This window comes from Notamacropus eugenii, chromosome 4, assembly GCF_028372415.1.
Source record: "Notamacropus eugenii isolate mMacEug1 chromosome 4, mMacEug1.pri_v2, whole genome shotgun sequence".
Lineage (NCBI taxonomy): Eukaryota > Metazoa > Chordata > Mammalia > Diprotodontia > Macropodidae > Notamacropus > Notamacropus eugenii.
The window spans coordinates 107,358,778-107,378,914 of NC_092875.1; the positions used below are offsets into that span (position 1 = coordinate 107,358,778).

General features: G+C 35.7%; 1 protein-coding gene across 24 annotated transcripts in view; it reads right to left on the reverse strand.

Moving 5' to 3' along the window:
• Positions 1-20,137, reverse strand: part of PHF20L1 (PHD finger protein 20 like 1) — a 124,683-nt gene that overhangs the window by 12,938 nt on the left and 91,608 nt on the right. For all 24 annotated transcript variants that reach the window (XR_011965738.1, XM_072603038.1, XM_072603027.1 and 21 more), the window contains 4 exons: positions 13,494-13,675; positions 6,867-6,966; positions 4,589-4,784; positions 673-1,036 (listed from right to left, as the gene is read on the reverse strand). Coding sequence is in view for 23 of the 24 variants with exons in the window: in XM_072603038.1 (XP_072459139.1) it covers positions 673-1,036; positions 4,589-4,784; positions 6,867-6,966; positions 13,494-13,675 (842 nt within the window). In the remaining variant the exon portion in view is untranslated. The remainder of the gene's footprint in view (positions 1-672; positions 1,037-4,588; positions 4,785-6,866; positions 6,967-13,493; positions 13,676-20,137) is intronic.

The window sequence follows — 20,137 nt, forward strand, 5'->3', positions numbered from 1 at the left end:
CCAATAACATCTGAATTTCTATAAATCCAATTGGCAGCATATCAAAGAAAGGTCTATTCTGTTAGAGTATAATGATAGCTAAAGTAATTTTGCAGTAACATTAATACAGTATAATCAAATGCCACCTAACATCTCAGAACTCTAGCTGTATAGCTGTTTGGCTAACTGTCCACTGCTTTCTTTGCTCCTACACAACTAATTTATCCCTGTAACATTTCCACAGAAACCAATTAAGTTTGTCAAGTAGGTCATTCTTACAGTAAGTGCCTCAGTATATGAATATACAAAATCAACTTCTAATTCTCTCCTAAATTATCTCCTAAAAACAAGATAATTGGTATTCTTCCCCTGGTAAAGTATTAAAAAATTACTATTCTAATCTAAATTTAATGAGCAGTATTGCTTGAAAGAGAAACAATGAAACTCCATGTAAAAAATATTGTGTGATTCTTTCAAATTTCCATTATCAGAACCAACTTTTTCCATTTAGGATTTTTATCAAATTACCATCAACTTATTTTTGGAAGGGCTAGCTCCCTACTGTGAATTCCCTATGTGTGTAAGAAGGCTCTGTAAAAATAATCCAAAACTTTCCATTTAATTAAGTTTGAATTCTCATAGAATTTTTCTATATTGATTTTTTTCAGTCACAGTCAAATGAAAAAGAATTACCTGTTCATTCATACCATCTTCTTTTATGGAAAATTGTAAACAGTGTGTATTTTCTGTATGAAACTCCTGTTCCTCTTCAAAGCTGCTAACATCTTCATCATCAGAACTCATAGGATCAACAGATTTACAATCCTGAACAAAATTTTGTGGTTTCTGGTAGCTATGCTCACTGGTAATATATGTTCCTTCCATTTTCCTGGGCAAGCTAGTAGTCTCTTTATGATTCTGAGCAGAACAAGTCCGTTCTTCTAGATTAAGAGTGTCTTGCACTGTCATTTTTTTCTCTACCCCAACAGCTATTTGATCTTGGTCTTTCCGCTTCCCTGAACAGGCCCAGAGATGAAGGTCAGGATGATGCTTGTTCCTTGAAAGAAGGTGGAAGAGAAATTGTGATATTATAGTCATGGTTCTTAAGAGTGAGACTTGGGATCCCTGGGGGTCCCTGACACCCTTTCAAGTGGCTTCATAAGGCCAAAATTATTTTCATAATAATACTGATGCTTTTACTTCCATATGTTAAATATTAATAGACACAATCCATAGAAGCAAAAGCTCTTTGGGAACCTCGCTAATTTTTAAGAGTGTCAAGAGACCAAAAAGTTTGAGAACAACTGTATTAAAGGAATCATGATTAATTTTCATTGATAATTTTCTCCATTTACAGACAATTAAAATATTACAATGAAATTTACAATTGCAACACATCTCTATTATGAGCAGATTATCCAAATGGACCCACGACCTTTTTTATGTACCTACCACATTCTCATGTTGCCTGATCACAAACTGGGCCATTATAGGACTTCTATTATTAAGAGAGGGGCAGGCCTCAAGCAATGGAAGAGGAGAGAATGAATGCATAACTAAAATAGGGGAAATATCTATGTGAGATTATTAAACTGTTTGCAAAATGCTATTTTCTCTGAAGTTTGAAATTCCACAATTAAATGTGTGTGTGTATGTGTCCTAAGTGCTAAAATGAATACAAGTTTGCCTTTTTTAACATTTGCTCAGTAGTATCAGCACTTCACTATTCTACCCTGTCTCTTGTAGACAAGGGAGAATTCATTATAAAAGCATAATATAGAAAATATTCCTTTGGGCATCAGGTTTTCAGTTTAATTTATCTAACATTCATGAAGCTCCTACTACTTGTTGAGAAGTACGCCAGGCAGTGGGCAAAGACAAAAAAGAATACCTATTCTCAAGGAATAGACATTTTACTGCAGGAATACAATATATGCAAAAGAAAATAATAACTACATACAAAATGATATACAAAGTCATTTCAAGAGGGAAAGTCAGTTATTCAATTAGCATTTATTAAGTTCCTACCACATACAAGGTATCATGCTAAGTATTGTGGGCCAAAAACTAAAAACGCTATCTCAAGGAGTTCATGGTCTAATGGGGGAGAGAGCATATCAATAACTGTGTACAGACAAGATATATATGGGATAAACTGAATATAGTCTAGGAGGCAAGATTCAAAGGCTTGAGGGAATCAAAAAAGGATTTTTATAGGAGGGGGCCTCTGAACTACGCCTTGAAGGAAGCTCTGCATTCTATGAAGTAGCAGTGAAAAGAGAAGAGGTCTCAAGAATCACTTAGAATGGGCCCATGGGTAAAAGGATTTCGGGAGGCCTGGGAACAACATAGAAGATACAAAAGAAAGTAAGGATGTGACAAGTGCTTTGTCAGTGCCTGTTTAGCCTGCCTTCCACTAGTCACTATCGCACTCTCATGTAACTTGGCAGTGGGCTGCCACTGCTAACTCTCTCCTGTTTGTCACATGACCCATGACAACCAAACATCATTGGTCTGTCTCTAGTCTGAGAGGAACAAGAGTCATATCTTTTCATTGTGTTTTTGGCAGTTACTAAATATAAATATAAATAGTAAGAAAACTTGAAAAATGTATTAAAACTTGTACCACTTACCAAAGTAATTTTTTTAAACATTAATGTGATTTCATGATAAATAAAAATCTTAAGTAATAAGTATAATTAATTGATATTAATTGAAATTTCTCTTTTTAAAATATGGTTCATTTGCAAAATAGGTCATTAATTATACCTTTACTTGGAAAGTGAGCAGCAAAAAACCTATCTGCAGCCTGAAGAAGGTTAGTCTGTTTTAATTTTGGCCTCTACCACTTTTCAGTTGTGCAGTTCTGACTTGTACAAAGGCAGAGGCAGGAGGCAGAACTTTTTGTACTTCTTATGTCAATTTGGCTGGAAGGCAGAATACAGAAATGCAAGTAAAATGAAAGAAGACTGCAAAATTAGGTTGGAGTCACAGACTACAGAAAGTTTTCAATAACAGGATGAGGAGTTTATATTTTATTCAAGAGACAGATTTTGAGTGGATGTGGGTGGAGTGACACCATTATATCTGTTTAAGGAATATATAATTTATAGCTACATGGAGGATAGACTGTATTGAGAAGAGAGTGCAGGTAGGGAGACCGATTATAATGCTATTGAAATACTCTAAGTGTAAGCTGATGAAGCGTAAAAGTGTATGAAGTGCAAGCTAAGTGTAGAAATTTTGAGTCTAGAGAAGGAGACAGATATAGTAGATTTTATGGAAATAGGATAAATAAGATTTATCAACTGATTGGATATAGTGGTCAAGAGAGACAGAAGGATCAAGACTAATTACAAAGTTATTTCATGAAAGGTTTTGAGAAAATTGTAAAGTGTGTATCTTCTGTATGAAATTCTTGTTTCTCTTCAAAACTATTAACATCTTCATCATCAGAACTCACAGAATCAGATTGCCTTAACGTCCTAAGGGAAGCAGGAGCCCATTCATCATCGCTGGGCCTTCCGGTGAAAGAAATTTTATTTTACTTTACTCTGATTTTATTATAATTAATTGAAAGAACTTTTCTTTAATGATAAATAACTTCTGAAGTTATTCCCTTAACAATCCCTTTTTTAATCTCTATTGAATTTTATCATAGTTTTGAACAACACTGAAAATATTTAAAAGGCATTATCTGTTTACAGACATTCCTTAACGTGGGAATAGTCCACAAATTTCTGAGACAGAAAGGACCATTAATGATGTTAGTAAGAACATGAATATGGAAGAAATAGAACTGCAAAAGAAACTAGATTAAAGATGATGGAAAAAGCAAGGTAATTTCTTCTTTTCTATTGAATACTATTAAGAACTTTGTAATAGGTTCTTTGTTCAGCTCAGGCCATAAAATGGCAAAACGATAAAGGATTTAGGGAGCAAATAAAACAATTATAAACTCAAATGAAAGAGACAATGGTGAAGGGTAAAGGCACTGAATGTATTTATCCTGAGAAAGAAAGACTTGAGTTGAAATTAAACAATGAATGATGTATTCAAAGGGAACCCATTTAAGAAGAAGGTAGCAGTAAGCAATTTAGCATAAAACAGAACAAAAGGAGATAGTTTTAACAAACAGAAATAGGAATTTAAGTTAGGCATTAGAATGAACTTTTTGACTAGAACAGATTTCAAAACACTAGAATATGTTATTTAAAGAATGTCTAGAATTTTTTTAAAGGCTGTCCTTCTAGAATGGTATAGAGGCTAACAGGAAGAAATGTAAAGTCCTGCACTTGAGATTAAGAAAATATCAAATGACATCTACAATGTCGATGGCATGTGAGAGATAAAATGGACAACTGGAGACCCAGAGAAAACGAGTTAATCTTCCCAGGGTTTAGTTATTCTAAGTTATCTGCAAAGTAATCTTAACCTATACTTCATAAAATAATTTCATGCCATCCAAATTTTCCTATACACTTAAAAGAAACAATCTCAGAGTAAACTAAAACAAAACAAAAAACCCAAGTCTTGACATCACACATTTTTGTTTATTTTGCTCATATTAGCATTAAAATTTGATCCTTTTCTATGAATTTCCACTTACTTTAGAATTCCAATCTTTAGTTGTAACCCATGTAGTACTTCTGTTACACCATATACATCAGCAAGCAGATGATGTGTTGAAACAATCTTTTTGGCATTGAGATGAGAGTAATTTTCCTTTAAAAATGATAACCCGCACATTCGCCCATTGTTCAACCATTCCTTATCGTAAAGATATTTTGCACTCCATCTCTGACCTGTGAATAATGAAATCATCCAAGTTACAAATGACCTAGTTTGGGTTTCCTTTCAAATCTTCTACACTGCCAATGGTGCTTGTGGATGGACAGGACAGGATCTATTTCTAACAGTAGCTCCAAAGGGTCCATAGTACTGATACCTTGAGAGCAATTTCCATTTTCAAAGAAATTACAATAGGCTACATAAGATCAAACATTACAATAGATACCAACAGTTGAAAAACTTGGAGCCAGTGTCTGCTTCTAAATGCCAAATTATCTATCTGCCAACAAACCTTTAGCAGAGAAGGAAGGAAAGACACATCTGACTTCTTTTTGCTCTGAAAACTGTCACTTAGTTCTAGCTAAATATCTAAAATTCTGCATTTCTAAGTAGTATTTTTGAGATCCAGCTGTGTGAGTTGTTTTTGTTGGTTAGTTTTCCTTTTCCAAAAGGAAAAAGGACAGTACTCTGTATCTCAGCATGTAGAATTACCTCTAACCATAAAAAGAGTAGCAGCATGTCTGTAACAGAAAAAGCATAGGACAGTAACAAATTTGGATGCTACCCTACATCTGCTATGGGGCACTGGACAAGTAAGTTTATCTCTACTGACCTCAGTTTAGTCATCTGAAAAATGAAGGGGGTGGACTACAGAGCAAAAATCCTTTCCAACTCTAAAATCCTTTAATGTCACTTTTCTACATCTACCTATTATTAGTAGTTGTCTGGAAACAGGTGGGTTTGTCTTTGAATAGCCTCTGTGACAATAAGGGAAGCTCCGAGTAAATAGGCTTGTATAATGCCTCTATGAGTTCAGTTCAAGTGTATGTAGCACTTTGGGCATTTTCATCATTGTTGGGACAATAAGAACATAGGTATAAAACACTGAACTGTGTTAAAATGATAGAATACACAGAAAAGGGAACAGAAAGGACCATTTTCCTTCCATAACCATGGATATAAATCTATCTTTCCAATATACTAATAATTATATTGTTGTATCTGCATTTGTTTTATTATGCTTTTAATAAGATAGATAATAGTTTAATGAAATAACAGTTTTGAAAGAACTTTGAGGCAAGGTATCAATTTTATTTAGCATAAAATATCATGCCAAAAGAAATACTAAAATATCTTTATGAAAACTTATAGCTCAGATAATTTTGTGTTAATGTTTATAGCATGGAGTAATTACATATTGCACATGTAGTTCTATATAATATAAATATTTATTCAAATATTATTGATTCAACCAAGGTAATTTTAAAATAACATTAATATCTTATCCATAAGACTCACCCTAAGTCACCCCATTGCAATATCTTTCTGGATAGTACATTTTCCCAACTTGTGCAGCTAAGCAAATCCTATTCATCTGCTTACTTGTGGAGAACGGTAATAGCAATCACAAAATGATTGTTGAACAAATCAGGGACAGTGACAGAAAATTAGAAGAAGCATATTTTATAGGGCAGCATCTCATTCTCACCATGAGATACACCTTTCCTGCAGTTTTTAGGTAGGCAGATTCCACTGGTACTTAGGGGATGAATAGGGAGATACAGCAGGCATTAAAAGTTATTTTCTTCTTAAAGGGATTGGGCAAAGGCAACAGGGCTTGGAATTGCACATGAGGGGCAAAATTGTGGAGAGCTAGGAGAGACTGAGAGGTAGTGAGAGGGTAGATACAAAACTGTGATGAAGCAGGGGAGGAGCAGCACAGTAAAGACCAGACTTCATTACCTGCCCAACACTTCAACATGAGTTTCCCAAAGCCCCTCCCAAGCTGTGGACCACAGGGCATGTAGGGAAACTACAAACTTCTCCTTTCCTCTTCCTCTCCTTAACAGAGAAGCTTCAAGTCTACAGCAGAAGCTCTGGGGAAGAGCTGGAGGAGAAATTGGCATTACCATGATAAAGATCATATTGGAAGAAAGAATTTTGACTTAAATTAGGGAAGGTAGTCCCTATTTATAACACAATTCATACAGAACTAACTTTGTTTCAAGAACATTTTAATTTCACAAAGTCAGTTAATGGAATTTTTGTAGGGTATAAATTCTATTAAGGAACAAACCAAATAACAAATTTCCTACCTGGTGGATCCCTGCAAATATAACAGATGTACTGCTCCGGGATGCTGTCCTCTAGCAGCCCCATACAAACACTGTGCTGCCAACACAGGCATTCTTCACACTGTTAAAAAACAAAAAGGTATGTGCAGCTATAGTCTCTGCTTTTTTGAAAAACAAATAAACAAAAAATTATTCCCTTCTGAAATGCCAGTTTGGGTTCTACCACCATAAGAGTTAAATTTATTCTTCATGTAGCAAAAAAAAACATGACTTAAGGTTAATTTCAGTTTTGAAACAGTTGTCTATTTGACAACTCTTCTTTGTGAAAATTACTTAAGTGGTTTATGATCCATTAGCTCAATTAAAAAGCAACTTTTTTCCCATCTAGATCACATTGATTCGTTGAAGTCAGATCCTTAACTAAAGCTTTTCTTAAAGTATTAAATATACATATTAAAAACAAAAAGCAAGTGTTCAGTTGCACACTGAAGTACCATCAGAGCAGTTGCTTGATTACTTTGTGATTTCTTTTTGATGTAGAAAGGGTTCTTTTTTTCTTTAATTCTTATCTATTTATTTTTAGCTTTCAATATTCATTTCCACAAGATTTTTGAGTTCCAAATTTTCGCCCCATCTCTCCCCTTCATCCACCCCAAGATAGCATGCATTCTGATCACCCCTTCCCCTAATTTGCCCTCCCTTCTATCACACACCTCCCTTCTCTTATCCCCATCCCCTCTATTTTCTTGGAGGACAAGATAGATTTCTATATGCCACTGCCTGTATATCTTATTTCCCAGTTGCATGTAAAAACAATTTTTAACATTTGTTTTTAAAACTTTGAGTTTGAACTTCTCTCCCTTCCTCCTATCCCCACTAAGAAGGCAAGCAATTCGATATAGGTTGTATATGCGCAGTTACACAAAAGACTTCCATTAAAGTCATGATGTGGAAGACTAACTATATTTCCCTCCATCCTATCCTGTCCCCTACTTATTCTATTCTCTCTTTTGACCCTATCCCTCCTCAAAAGTATTTACTTCTAATTATGTCCTCCACCCATATGCCCTCTCTTCGATCACCTCCCAAACCCTCCTTATCCCCTTCTTCCCTACTTTCCTGTAGTGTAAGACAGAGTTTCATAGCAAATTGAGTATGCATGTTATTCCCTCCTTAAGCCACATGTGATGAGAGTAAGGTTCACTCACATCCCCTCTCTTCCCTTCCATTGAAAAAGTTTTTTCTTGACTCTTTTATGAGAGATAATTTGCCCTATTCCATTTCTCCCTTTCTCCTTCCAATATATTCCTCTCTCACCCCTTTATTTTTTTTTTAGATATCATCCCTTCCTATTCCTATTATATGTATATAATCCCTTCAACTACCCTAGTACTGAGAAAAGTTTCAAGTTATAAATATTATCTTTCCATGTAGGAATGTAAACAATTCAACTTTAGTGAGTCCCTTATGATTTTTCTTTCCTGTTTACCTTTTAATGCTTCTCTTGATTCTTGTGTTTGAAAATCAAATTTTCTATTCAGTTCTGATCTTTTCATCAAGAATGTCTTAAAGTCTTCTATTTCATTGAATGACCATTTTCCCCCTGAGGTATTATACTCAGTTTTGCTGGGTAGGTGATTCTTGGTTTTAATCCTAGTTCCTTTGACTTCTGGAATATCATATTCCAAGTCCTCTGATACCTTAATGTAGAAGCTGCTAGACTTTGTGTTTTCCTGACTGCATTTCCACAACACTTGAATTGTTTCTTTGTAGCTACTTGCAATATCATCTCCTTGACCTGGGAGCTCTGGAATTTGGCTACAATATTCCTAGGAGTTTTCTTTTGGGTATCTCTTTCAGGAGGAGATTGGTGGATTCTTTCAATATTTATTTTACCCTCTAGTTCTAGACTATCAGGGCAGTTTTCCTTGATAATTTCTTGAAAGATGATATCGGCTCTTTCTTGTTCATGGCTTTCAGGAAGTCCCATAATTTTTAATTTGTCTCTCCTGGACCTATTTTCCAGGTCAGTTATTTTTCCAATGAGATATTTCACATTCTCTGCTATTTTTTCATTCCTTTAGTTTTGTTTCATAACTTCTTCATTTTTCATAAAGTCCATTACCTTCCACCTGCTCCATTCTAATCTTTAAGGAATTATTTTATTCAGTGAGCTTTTGGACCTCCTTTTCCATCTGGTCAGTTCTGCTTTTTAGGGCATTCTTCTCTTCATTGGTTTTTTGGATCTCTTTTCTCATTTGGGTTAGTGTATTTTTTACAGCGTTTTTTTCTTCAGAGTTATTTTTGGGGGACTCCTTTAACAAAACTTTTTTGGCTCTCCTTTAGCAAAATTTTTTCATAATTTTCTTGCATCACTCTAATTTCTCTTCCCAATTTTTGCTTTACTTCTCTTCCTTGATTTTCAAAATCCTTTTTGAGCTTTTCCATGGCTTGAGACCAATTTATATTTTTCTTGGAGGCTTTGGATGGAGGAGCTTTGACTTTGTTGTCTCCTTCTGGCTGCATGTTTTGGCCTTCCTTGTCACCAAAGTAAGACTCTATAGTTGATTCTATTTTCAGTTTCTGCTCATTTCCTCAGCCATTTACTTGACTTCTGAGCTCTTTGTCAAGGTAGATCTTTGCTTCCAGTGGGGGTGAGGGGTGTACTGTCAATCACTCAATTCTCCCACAAATCGTGGGCCTAGAGCTCCAGAAACAGTCACTGTCTCTGCCTCTGCTGTTTCTGTGGCTGCTGTGAGTTCCTCTGCTCCCTTCTCCCTCTGTTGCCCTGGGGCTGGGGCCAGACCACTTCACTCTCCCACACTGGTCCCATAGGTTTTTTCCACTGACTTTCCCATTTGTCCTCAGCATTCTGGGGTCCTGAAGTCTGGAAATTGCTACAGGTGCCAGAGATTCAGTCTCCCCAAGTCCTGCTCAGGTCCTGTCTGTGCTGTCGCGGCAACGCTGTACTGTGCCCTGCCCCCTGCCCGGCAACCTTTCAGGTTGTCTTGGGCTGGAGATTTGCTTCACTCTGACATTCTATGTGTTCTGCAGCTCCAGAATTTGTTTAGAGCCATTTTCTACAGGTATTTGGCTGGGCTTGTGGGCAGCACTCTAGAAAGTGCGTGCTGTTACTCCACCATCTTGGTTCTGCTCCACCCCCCCCCAAGGGTTCTTTCAAGGTATAAAATGAATTTGATGGCCCACTTAAGTCCTTTGTATCTCAAATTCTAAAAACTCCCATATTCATCTCATGAAATGAAGAAAATCTGTGAGGCACCCTTCCATTTAGCCAATCAGTTCTTTATGTTTCCTGGTTTTGTTTATAGTGAAAATGTAAAAACACAGAAGTGGTTCTGTTTCTTCTGTAATATATAAACTCATTTGTCACTTATCAAAGACACCTTTAGAAATTCAAATATTTAATGTTTCTATATAGTCCAAAATCTCATTCTTAGTACCTTCTGCTCCTTTTCTGGGGCTCCGCTGCCATCACTTGAGGATACAGAAGGAGGTTTCTTATGGCCTTATGGTCATTTTCTATTTTTGCTTGTTTTATGGGTCACCATGGCCAATGAATTCATCCACTTACTGCTGAACTGGTGAAGGGTTCTAGGCAGGATCCTTACTACTGACCTACTGAATGGAGCCAAGTCTGAGATCTGCTCTGGGTTGGCCTAGCTTGGAGTTACAGACATACCTTTGGTTGACTCTGATGTCTTGAGTTTAAGACTGAGCCTTCAATCAGCTCTGGATGATCCTGTTCTTAGAACTCTGAGCACTTAAGACCATGATCTCAGATCATTCCTGTTCCATATTACCTGCCCAGGCTACTTGTTTGTAGATCAAATTTGTGATATCAGGCTGGAAAGAGGACTCACTGCATTTTCTCGTTATGTCCCTTGGTCTTCTTTTTAGATCAATTTTGCAGTAATCTTGGTGGGGGAGAGGGGTGAGCAAGCCAGCCTGTACTCCATCATCATGGCTGCTTTCTCCATACTTTGCTGTTTTTCACTATCTCCAGGTCATTATATAGTGGTTCAAATGACAGTTCAAGTTTCCTTTGCTCCCAAAGGCAGATAAGCATCACAGCAAAGCAGGTGGCCAAAATAATAATCATAGAATCAAGGGTGTGTCTTTCCTTTCTTTACTAAGTGTGTTGGGAGCATATTTCATTGAGCTCTGCCTAGTAAAGGATAAAACTATTCCCCTCATCACATAATTGTAATATGAGCAAGTAATCAAGAGAAAGGTAGTGCATAGAAACTCATCTGCTTTGCCAAACTTTGAAAAGTCTGGAATCAATTTTAGTACCAGATGCGCAGAAGAAATCAGAGATGGAAGGGATTTCAAAGGTCATTCAAAAAGCAATGCCTAAATAATAATAACAACAATATCTTCTGCTACAAATCTAACAAGTGATTATTCCACATTCACTTAAAAACCTTCAGCAAGGGAAAACACATAGTCATTCAAAACAGCTCATTCTTCTTTTGGAAAACTCATTGCTTTGATTTTTTTTTTCCCCTTCATATTAAGCCAGAATTAGATTGTTTTTTACTTTCAGCCACTATATATAATTCTGTTCTTTGGATTCAAGAATGACAAATCGAATTTTTCATCCACTTCAGTCCTTCAAATGTAGCTATCATGTTTCTACCAAGTCTCTATTTAATTTTCATATGGCATGATCTAGATGCCTTCCATTTTTCTGTCTTCTCTCCCTTTTTATGCTTTCTAGTTTATCAGCGTGCCTCTAGAGCACTATACAATCCTCAAAACAGAGTACAGAAGGACTATTGTCTAGTCCTGGAAACTAGGCTACTGTTAATGCAGCCTAAGACTACATTAGATTGTTTGGCTGCCATATGATACTGTTGACTCATTGTGACTTTGCAGTTCACTAAAACATCCAAATCTTTTTCAACTGCTCTTTAACCTTGTCTTACCTGTCTTGATTTGTGATATCTATGTGTGAGATTTTATATTCATCTCTTTTTAATTCATCAAATTAAAACTCAATCTATATTCTATTTTACCCAGACCATTCTAGGTCCAGCCTCTGTAATCCAACATGGTGGATATCCTTCCTACTTTATGCCATCAAAAAACTTGATATTTATGCCATCTGTGACTGCTTCCAAGTCAAAGATAAAACGTTAAACAGCACTGGCCCAAGTACAGATGTCTGCGGCACTTCACAAAGATGCTTTTCTCCAGATTGCACAGGACTACAAATGACTGTTTATTTTAATTTGGTCATTCAACCAGTCCATGGAACCATACCTGCATCTTTTTATCTTATCCATAAGAAAAGCAAGAAATTTTGTCAAATATTTTACTAAAACCAATTGACAAAGTAAAATATGTCTTACAAAATTTCCCCGATCTAAAAAGGAAATAAGGTCCACCAGGTGTAATATGATTTTGAGGAAGCCATGCTAGCTCTCTGTGATCATCACTTTTTGAAGTTCTTAAACTATCCCTTTAATGATGGTATTATAGACTTTTGCCAGGAGGTCAAGCTTACTGGTCTAGAATTTGAAGATTTCATTCTTCTCCCATTTTTAAACTCCAGGTCATTGCTCTCTTTCAATCTGTGGTACCTCTCTAATTCTCCATGACATTTCAAAGATCACTGACAATAGCTCAGCAATGACATCTGTCAAGTCTCTGAGCACCTGAAGACACAATGACTTTAGGTCTGGCAATCTGGCCTCATCAGATGCACCTAGAAGCTTTCTTATGCTCGTCCTAGCTATGAATTCTCTGGTCGTCATCACACAGATCATTCTCCTTTGCAGAGAAAACAGAAGCGAAATAAGAACTTAAAAACTTGACATTTCCACCTAGCTTCTGGCCCATGTTATTATCATTCCATGTAGCCTGATCGGTCATCATAACCTTTCCCTGATCTTCCTTCTTCCCCCACATTATATTTTTTAAAAGGCTTTTATAATATCCTTAGCTGTGCTAATAAGCTTCAGTTCATTCTGTGCTTTAGTACTTCAAAGTATTTTTACAGGAAAAGGTCATAGTATTATTTATATATGCATATATACATATATATGTATGTATGCATGTATGTATATAAATATATACATATATGTATATAAACACACACACATATATACAGACATACACACACATACATATCTTCAGTGTTATCTTCCCTGAAGACTTGAACTTAAAATGCTAATAACAAAAACTGACCTATATATAGGACTTCAAAATTAACAAACAGCTCATGTACTTTATTTCCACTGAACCTCATTTTACAGATGAAGAAGTGTGTTTAAAGAAGTTAGATGAATTACTTGCCCATATTCACATAGGAAGTAAATTTTAGAGGCAGGATTTGAATTTAGGGCTTTCTGCCTTCAGGTTCAGCCCTATATTCATTAGCCTACACTATGGGGTTGTGGTTATTAAATAAAGGATTTTTCTACTTACCTGATGGAATAAATTTATCTGATTTCTATTGTTTTTCTTTTGTACAACCATGGATTGGAAGTAAAAACATACATATATACACATACATACATACACAAAATAGTAGTTAGCAAAAGGTAAGATAATAGCAATACACTTGTAAGCAAATATCTAAAGTAATATTCAGGATTGTAAGAAATATAAGCACCTGATTACCTGAATCATAAAGCCATTCTCCTCATCCATTTCACAAATACACCTGACAATTTCATTAATGGCATCATCTTCATCTTGAGACTCTTCAAAATTGGTTGAATCAAAGTCCTGATTGTACTCATCACCACTCAGAAGCAAACTTTCAGTTGAAGAGTCATCTAAGAACTCTACATCTGACAAGTCTAAAAAATAAAGAAAAGTTCTGTGAATATGCTTTCCATTTTTATAGAAGTATTTTTTTCCCCAGGAACACCTCAATGTTTCACAGAAACATTTCTGAGGGAATATGGAAGAACATGAAGAAGACAACAAACTAATAAATATCTTAATACATAAGGTAAATAATGAGAAAGTATCTGACCACAAAGATTATAAGATTTGGTTTTCTTTATCAGATACCAGAGTGATAGAACTGCTACAAAATGACAGTATGTCTCTAAAAAGGACTAATTACATTCAAAACAATAAAAAAGGAAAAGGTCCACTGGCTGGGGTTGATGGTATGAAAGCAGAACTTAATTTTTTACTTCTACATTTTCTAGCAACAATGATTTTCAAACTGTTAACCACAGAATAAAGATGACTAAAAAAAAGGTGAAACCTGGGATAGCTGAAAAGATAAGGAGCCCGAAACTGCCTTAAATTCATTCCAGTATTTAGAATGACTTTCCAGAATATTGATACAATTTATAGATTAATCTAAGAACCTAAAAATAATTTCTTATGAATCTGAGGGGTGACACAGCAGGAAGTGAGCAAATGTTGTCATGACTGGTTCTCAAAATTCCCTGTACATTTTTAGAAAGGATTATGAAAGTTTCAGTCCTTAAGAGAGGGAAGTGGTATATACACCAGAAGCCAGCATAGGTTCAATAAAAACTAATATCATTTCTTTTTTGTTAGGGTTATTACACAGGTAGTCCTCTGATGACTCATTGTGGAGGTGATCTATTTAGGGTTTTCAAAAACTATGCTAGCAGGGCAAAAACTCTTAGAAAGTTAGAAAAGATTTGAGAATGAACCTGGTAATAGCCTGTTGGAGAGAGTCTCATCACCAACTTAGTCAAAAATAGATAAACTTTTTGGCTTCAATAGCTCTTGAAAATCATGTATCAAGTCACAGAGGGGTAGGTGGAGAGGATAATCACACTGAAGTAAACATAGGACTTTACAGTTACTAAACTGTCAAATTAGGGAATGTTATAAATAGGCATTCAGAATTCAGCAAGGGTTTTGAAAAACATATGTCATGATATTTTTGCGGAAAACAAAAACAAAAACAGAAAAAATGTGAGTTGGGTATCAGCCCCTAACTGTGTAACAACAACTTAAAGAAACTAACAGAAACCTGGAGGAGAAGAAGGAAATTCCTAGCATTGTTCCAAAGGACCCTTTGATAAGCACACACCTGTTCAACATTTTTATTTTTAGCCCAGAGACACAGAAAACTTCAATTTTGGTATGTCACAAGGCTGAAAGAGATAACTAACAAACTGGATAAAAGACTGAAGATTCAAAAAGATTGCTCAGTCAACAAAGACTCCCACGTCTTTTTTCAAATGGACTTCTATTAAGCTAGGTCTCTACTCTTGTGCAGTTGACTTAATGAAGCATATAGAACTTACAGGTATCCTTATAAATATCATCAAGTTAATTTCCTTCCATTGCTTCAGATTGTGAATCACAGCATCTGACAGACAGTAGGTGTGTAGTAAGACTTGTTGATTAACAGACTGACAACATGCTAAATGAGTCAGCTAACAAAAAGGTCAAGGCAATCAGGTTTATATACACAAATGTACAATGTCCAGTAGAACTGTCCCATAATATAGTGTGCCATCAGATCATATCTAATTTTTTGTATTCAGTTCTGGATTTCACAATTTTAAAGCAAAAATTAATAAACTGAAGCATATCAAAAGGATGATAATGAAACTCAAAACCTTGCCACAAGAGGATCAAAGAAACGGGATTATTTACCCTAAAGAATAACTGAGTGACAGGGACACAAACACACACACACACAACCATGCACAACATACATTATGCTTTATACTTTTTACTTCTTCTTTGTGATATTATCTGGTCCAGTTCTTAACTAAAGTATTAATTTCCTCTACATAAGATGGACCTTTGATTCCTGTAGGACTGTCATGTGAAGTTGGAATTATACTTCTATATCTTTGCACAGAGCAATAGATAGATTTTACAGAGAAGCAAATTTCAAAGGATTATGGGCATAGAGTTGGAAGGGACCTTACTCCAATCTCCTCATTTTGCAGATGAGTAAAAAGGCAGAGTGGTTAAGTGACTTAACTCAAGGGTCATACTGCTAGTGACTGAAATGAGGTACAAACCTCAAGTCTTCCTGACACCAAATCAAATATAAATAAGAACTCTTTAGCAATGAGAGTTATCTATAAAGGAAAATGAACTGAATAATCTAGCACTGATTTCATACAGCACCGATTTCCCTATTGCTAGAAGCATATAAAAGGGAAGATTCCTAGAAGGAAGAAGATATTAGTCTAAGGCCCATACAATGCTAGATTTCTAAAAAGGTTATTTTTTAAAAAGTCCTATTTTACATTGCAGGCATTTTTTCTGGGCAAGAAAGGAATTTTTCCCCTTCTTTCTTTCTATAGGGATTAGATCTGTTACTTCACTGGTACAGGGAACTCCCAGATGAAGAAACTACCTCCATCAATGAAAGCTGGTATCCTATCTACAAGTTATAATCATAGAGAGCTGTCTAAAATACTGAGAGTTAAGTGACTTGCTTAGGGGTCACAGAGCCAGCATGTGTCAGAGTAGAGGTACTTAAACCCAGTTGTTGATAGTTTAAAGATTGGATCTCAATACACTACATCATACAACCTCTCGTTACTTATAAATAACCTATCAATTACTCTCTCCTTTTATCTTTCTGTGGAGCTTTACTCGCTTCCTTTCTATGATATAGTTTGACAAATAAGGATTTATCTGAGGTAGAAAGAAATTCACATTCCATTATCAAGAACGTAAAACAGATATTAATCTAAAGTCTCCCAGCAGGTCAAACTAATCACCTAGCCATGCTGTCAACATTTAAAATATCATGTCTCAGTTTTTCTTAAACTAAAATATTCTAAAAAGGTCATAATTTTTGTTTCCTTGCTCTCAACTTTTTTTCTATGTTTTATACTTCACTTTCAAGAAGCTTAATGTTGTTATATATTTAAAAAATTAGCACATGCTTTATTTTGTGCTTTTGTTGATTCTTTTAAAAAAGAAGTATACTGAGACATTTAGAGAAAACAAAACTGGTGGTAACTCACCAAGAACACTGAATGGCAAATACATTCATAAAATTATACATTCAATAAAGTAAAGGCAATTTTTAAAACAACAGTGAAATGTATTAACAACATGATTAGTTTAAGTTTCTGACAGAATTCCAGTAAATCCCAACTTGGTCAGGATAAACTTGGAATCAATACAAGTAACTGCCATCTACAAAACTCCGTATGTGAAGAACGATGGTTGTTTAGAATTAAGAATGAACTTTTCTATAAAAACAATATACGTGCTGACAAGGTTCCAAAGCTAATCCACAAAAGGACCATATTAACTGCACTACAGAACTATTTGTTTCACCCTGTAACAGATCTTCTCATACTCCTTTCCCTTCAACTACTGGAAGTGGTACTCTATCTGCTCCTTGTCAATGACTGCAGCTCTTGTATCCTGTTACAAGGAGAAGACCTTGGGAAAAGAATAAAATTCTGGGTTCTGGGGACTCTGGGGTAAGCAGAAAGGGACTGGTGATGATAAATAGAAATTCACAAATGTAAGGTTTATATCAACACTGCCAATGGGTTGGGAATAACCTGAGAACCATTTTTTCTTTGGCAAAATCTGTTTTGCACTCTGGATCATCAGTAGAATAAGACAAAAACTCATGATTTTTTTTCCCTACATAGATGTGAAGCAATTCCTGAATGCTGTCATATAACTGGGAAGAAAAAATTTCCTCCTATACCCCACCATATTTTTGTTTTTTTCCCACTCCTGTACAAAAGTTGACACAATTGCACATAGATGTTTTTAACTCTGGTTAACTTTTAACTCTAGTAACACAAAGGATTGAAGTAAGAATCATAGGAAAAACAAGAAAACCAAGTGATTTCCCAGAGAAACTGTGAGGGTAGGAGAAGAAGCCCTTAGAGCAGAGGAGGAAAAGGGGCAGAGAAGATGGGACAGACATGGACCAAACTTGTACAAAAGTGTCAGTAAAAGGGGTAAAAAAGAAGAGTATTTACCAGACTCCTCCCCTTAGTTGAGAGTGGCAGGAGGGGCAAGGGAAGTGATAGAACAACCATAGGCAGAGAAGGAAAAGTTAGAAGGGAAAGAAATAAAAACATAGAAAAAAGAAAGGAAAGTGGTCACTCAACTGCTTGAGTCACTGGGCCTCCCAGCTTGGTGTTACTATATACCACCCTAGGTAAGGGATTGAAATAAATTTGTTACACGTAAGTCAGAAGCTTCCTCTAGTTTATGTGCCCTTATTGACTCCACTGGCCAGATAGAAAACATGCAGGCTAAAACAGATCATGGTTAGGTTATGATTCATCACTGTACACAACAAATATCCATTAAAAACATTAAATAGAGGGCTATTAAAATAGAATACTGAATTAAGTTTGTATCTCACTCTCCCTTTAAAAATATTTGGGGCAACATATTTCTCCTAAAGGACTGAAAGAATCAACAACCTTAACATTTACCTGTGAACTAAAAATCAATGTCAAAAATATCAATTAAGATCTCCTGATTAAATGTTTTTGAGATAATGTGGCATAATAAAGAGTAAGAATTTGGAGTTATTTCTTTTCTATCAGTGATAAGCCTTGTGACCTTAGGTGAGTCACAACCTCTCTGGGTCTTACTTTCTTTGCCAAAGTGAGTTGGATCATGTAACCTCTAAAATCCCCTCTAGCCGTAAAATCTTTGATACTATGTCATAATATCGTGAATTCTGCAAGATAAGTAAACTACTCCTTACGTTGTAAATGAGGAAAGAATTAGGTCTCTTACTTAGCTATTATCACTTTGTACATGTATAGATTACACTATAGAGTCCCTGAAAGCCCCAATTTTTAAGGGTTATCATGGGAACTCTTCCTTCCTATCCCCTACTGCTTGTAATTTTTCTTCCATCTTCCTTTCTGTTCTATTCACCATTTCTTTGACACTGGAGATTCCTATTACTAGGAACCCCAACTCTGAAATTTGGTCTCATTTTACTCCAATCTCTGTCCAAGATGCTTCTATGGCAAGATTTATGGTAACAAAGGATAAGACACTTCAAGGATCTTAAAAGCAACATCTCCAGGCTTAATGGATTTCCTATCATTTCCCTTTCTATCATGAGTATCCATTTCATTACTTGTGGACAATATGCCCAGGAGATACATCAACTATGGCTAGAGCTTTTGTGCACTATTTTCACCTATGTAAGATTTGTCTTTACCTTCAAAGTCTCAGGGAAAAAAGAGAAGAAAAACCTTTGAACCAGTCTATTTTGTCATTATTATTATAAGTAAAAAACATTTTACACGACCTCCAAAGGCCGATATGCTTGCACTTCAGGGACATAAGAGGAGAAAGTGGCTGAAAGAATGTTCTGTGCCAAACTAAGCTAAGGGAGAAAAGAAATGTTGAGAAATGCCTTGACTATATTAAGTGTTCAATAAATGTTTGTTAAGCTGAACTGATAAGAAATAAGCAGAGGTAGTGGAAGAGGAAGAAAGCAGGTCAACCCCTGAGGTTTTAAGAAGAAAAAACATGGCAATACATCAGCAATACATCAGCATGCACTATGGAACATACCTGAAGATGTACACAGGGAAGATGCCTTGGACCTTTCTTAGTTCATCACCAACTAACCTCTGGAACTTCCAACTCTACCCTTACCTCTCCAAACCACTCCTAGAGAAGCAGAATGTAGTTCTGACCACATCACACTCCCTTATTCAATAAATTTCCAGTAGCTCCCTATTGCCTCCAGGATCAAATATAAAATCTTCGGTTTGACTTTTAAAGCCCTTTATAACTTAGATCCTTCCTGTTTTTGCAGTCTTTTTACATGACTCTTTTCCAAATACTCTATGATCCAATGACACTGGTTTCCTTGTTATTCCTTGAACAAGACACTATATTTACAGATTTTGTGAATTTTCACATAAATACCTTCCTCCTCATCTTTGCCTCCTGGTTTCCTTCAAGTCTCAGGTCTAAAATCCACTTTCTGCAAGAAGTCTTTCCCAGTCCTTTTCATGTTAGTGCCTTCTCTCTAAGATTATCTATACTTTATCCTGTATATATCTTATTTATACATAATTGTGTGCTTTATCCCCTATTATCAGACAGTGAGTTCCTTGAAAGCAGGGACCGTCTTGCATTTTGTCTCCTCGATGCTTTGCATAGGGACTGGTATATATACATAGCAAGCACTTTAAAAATACTTGTTGACTTGACTTCTGGCCAGTGCTGTGATTTCTTTCCCCACAGAAACACTGTTATATATAATGGTTGGATTGTTAGGTATTATTAATACAATGTTATTATAAGGATTAAAGTAGATTTTGTTGGCCAGTGAATGT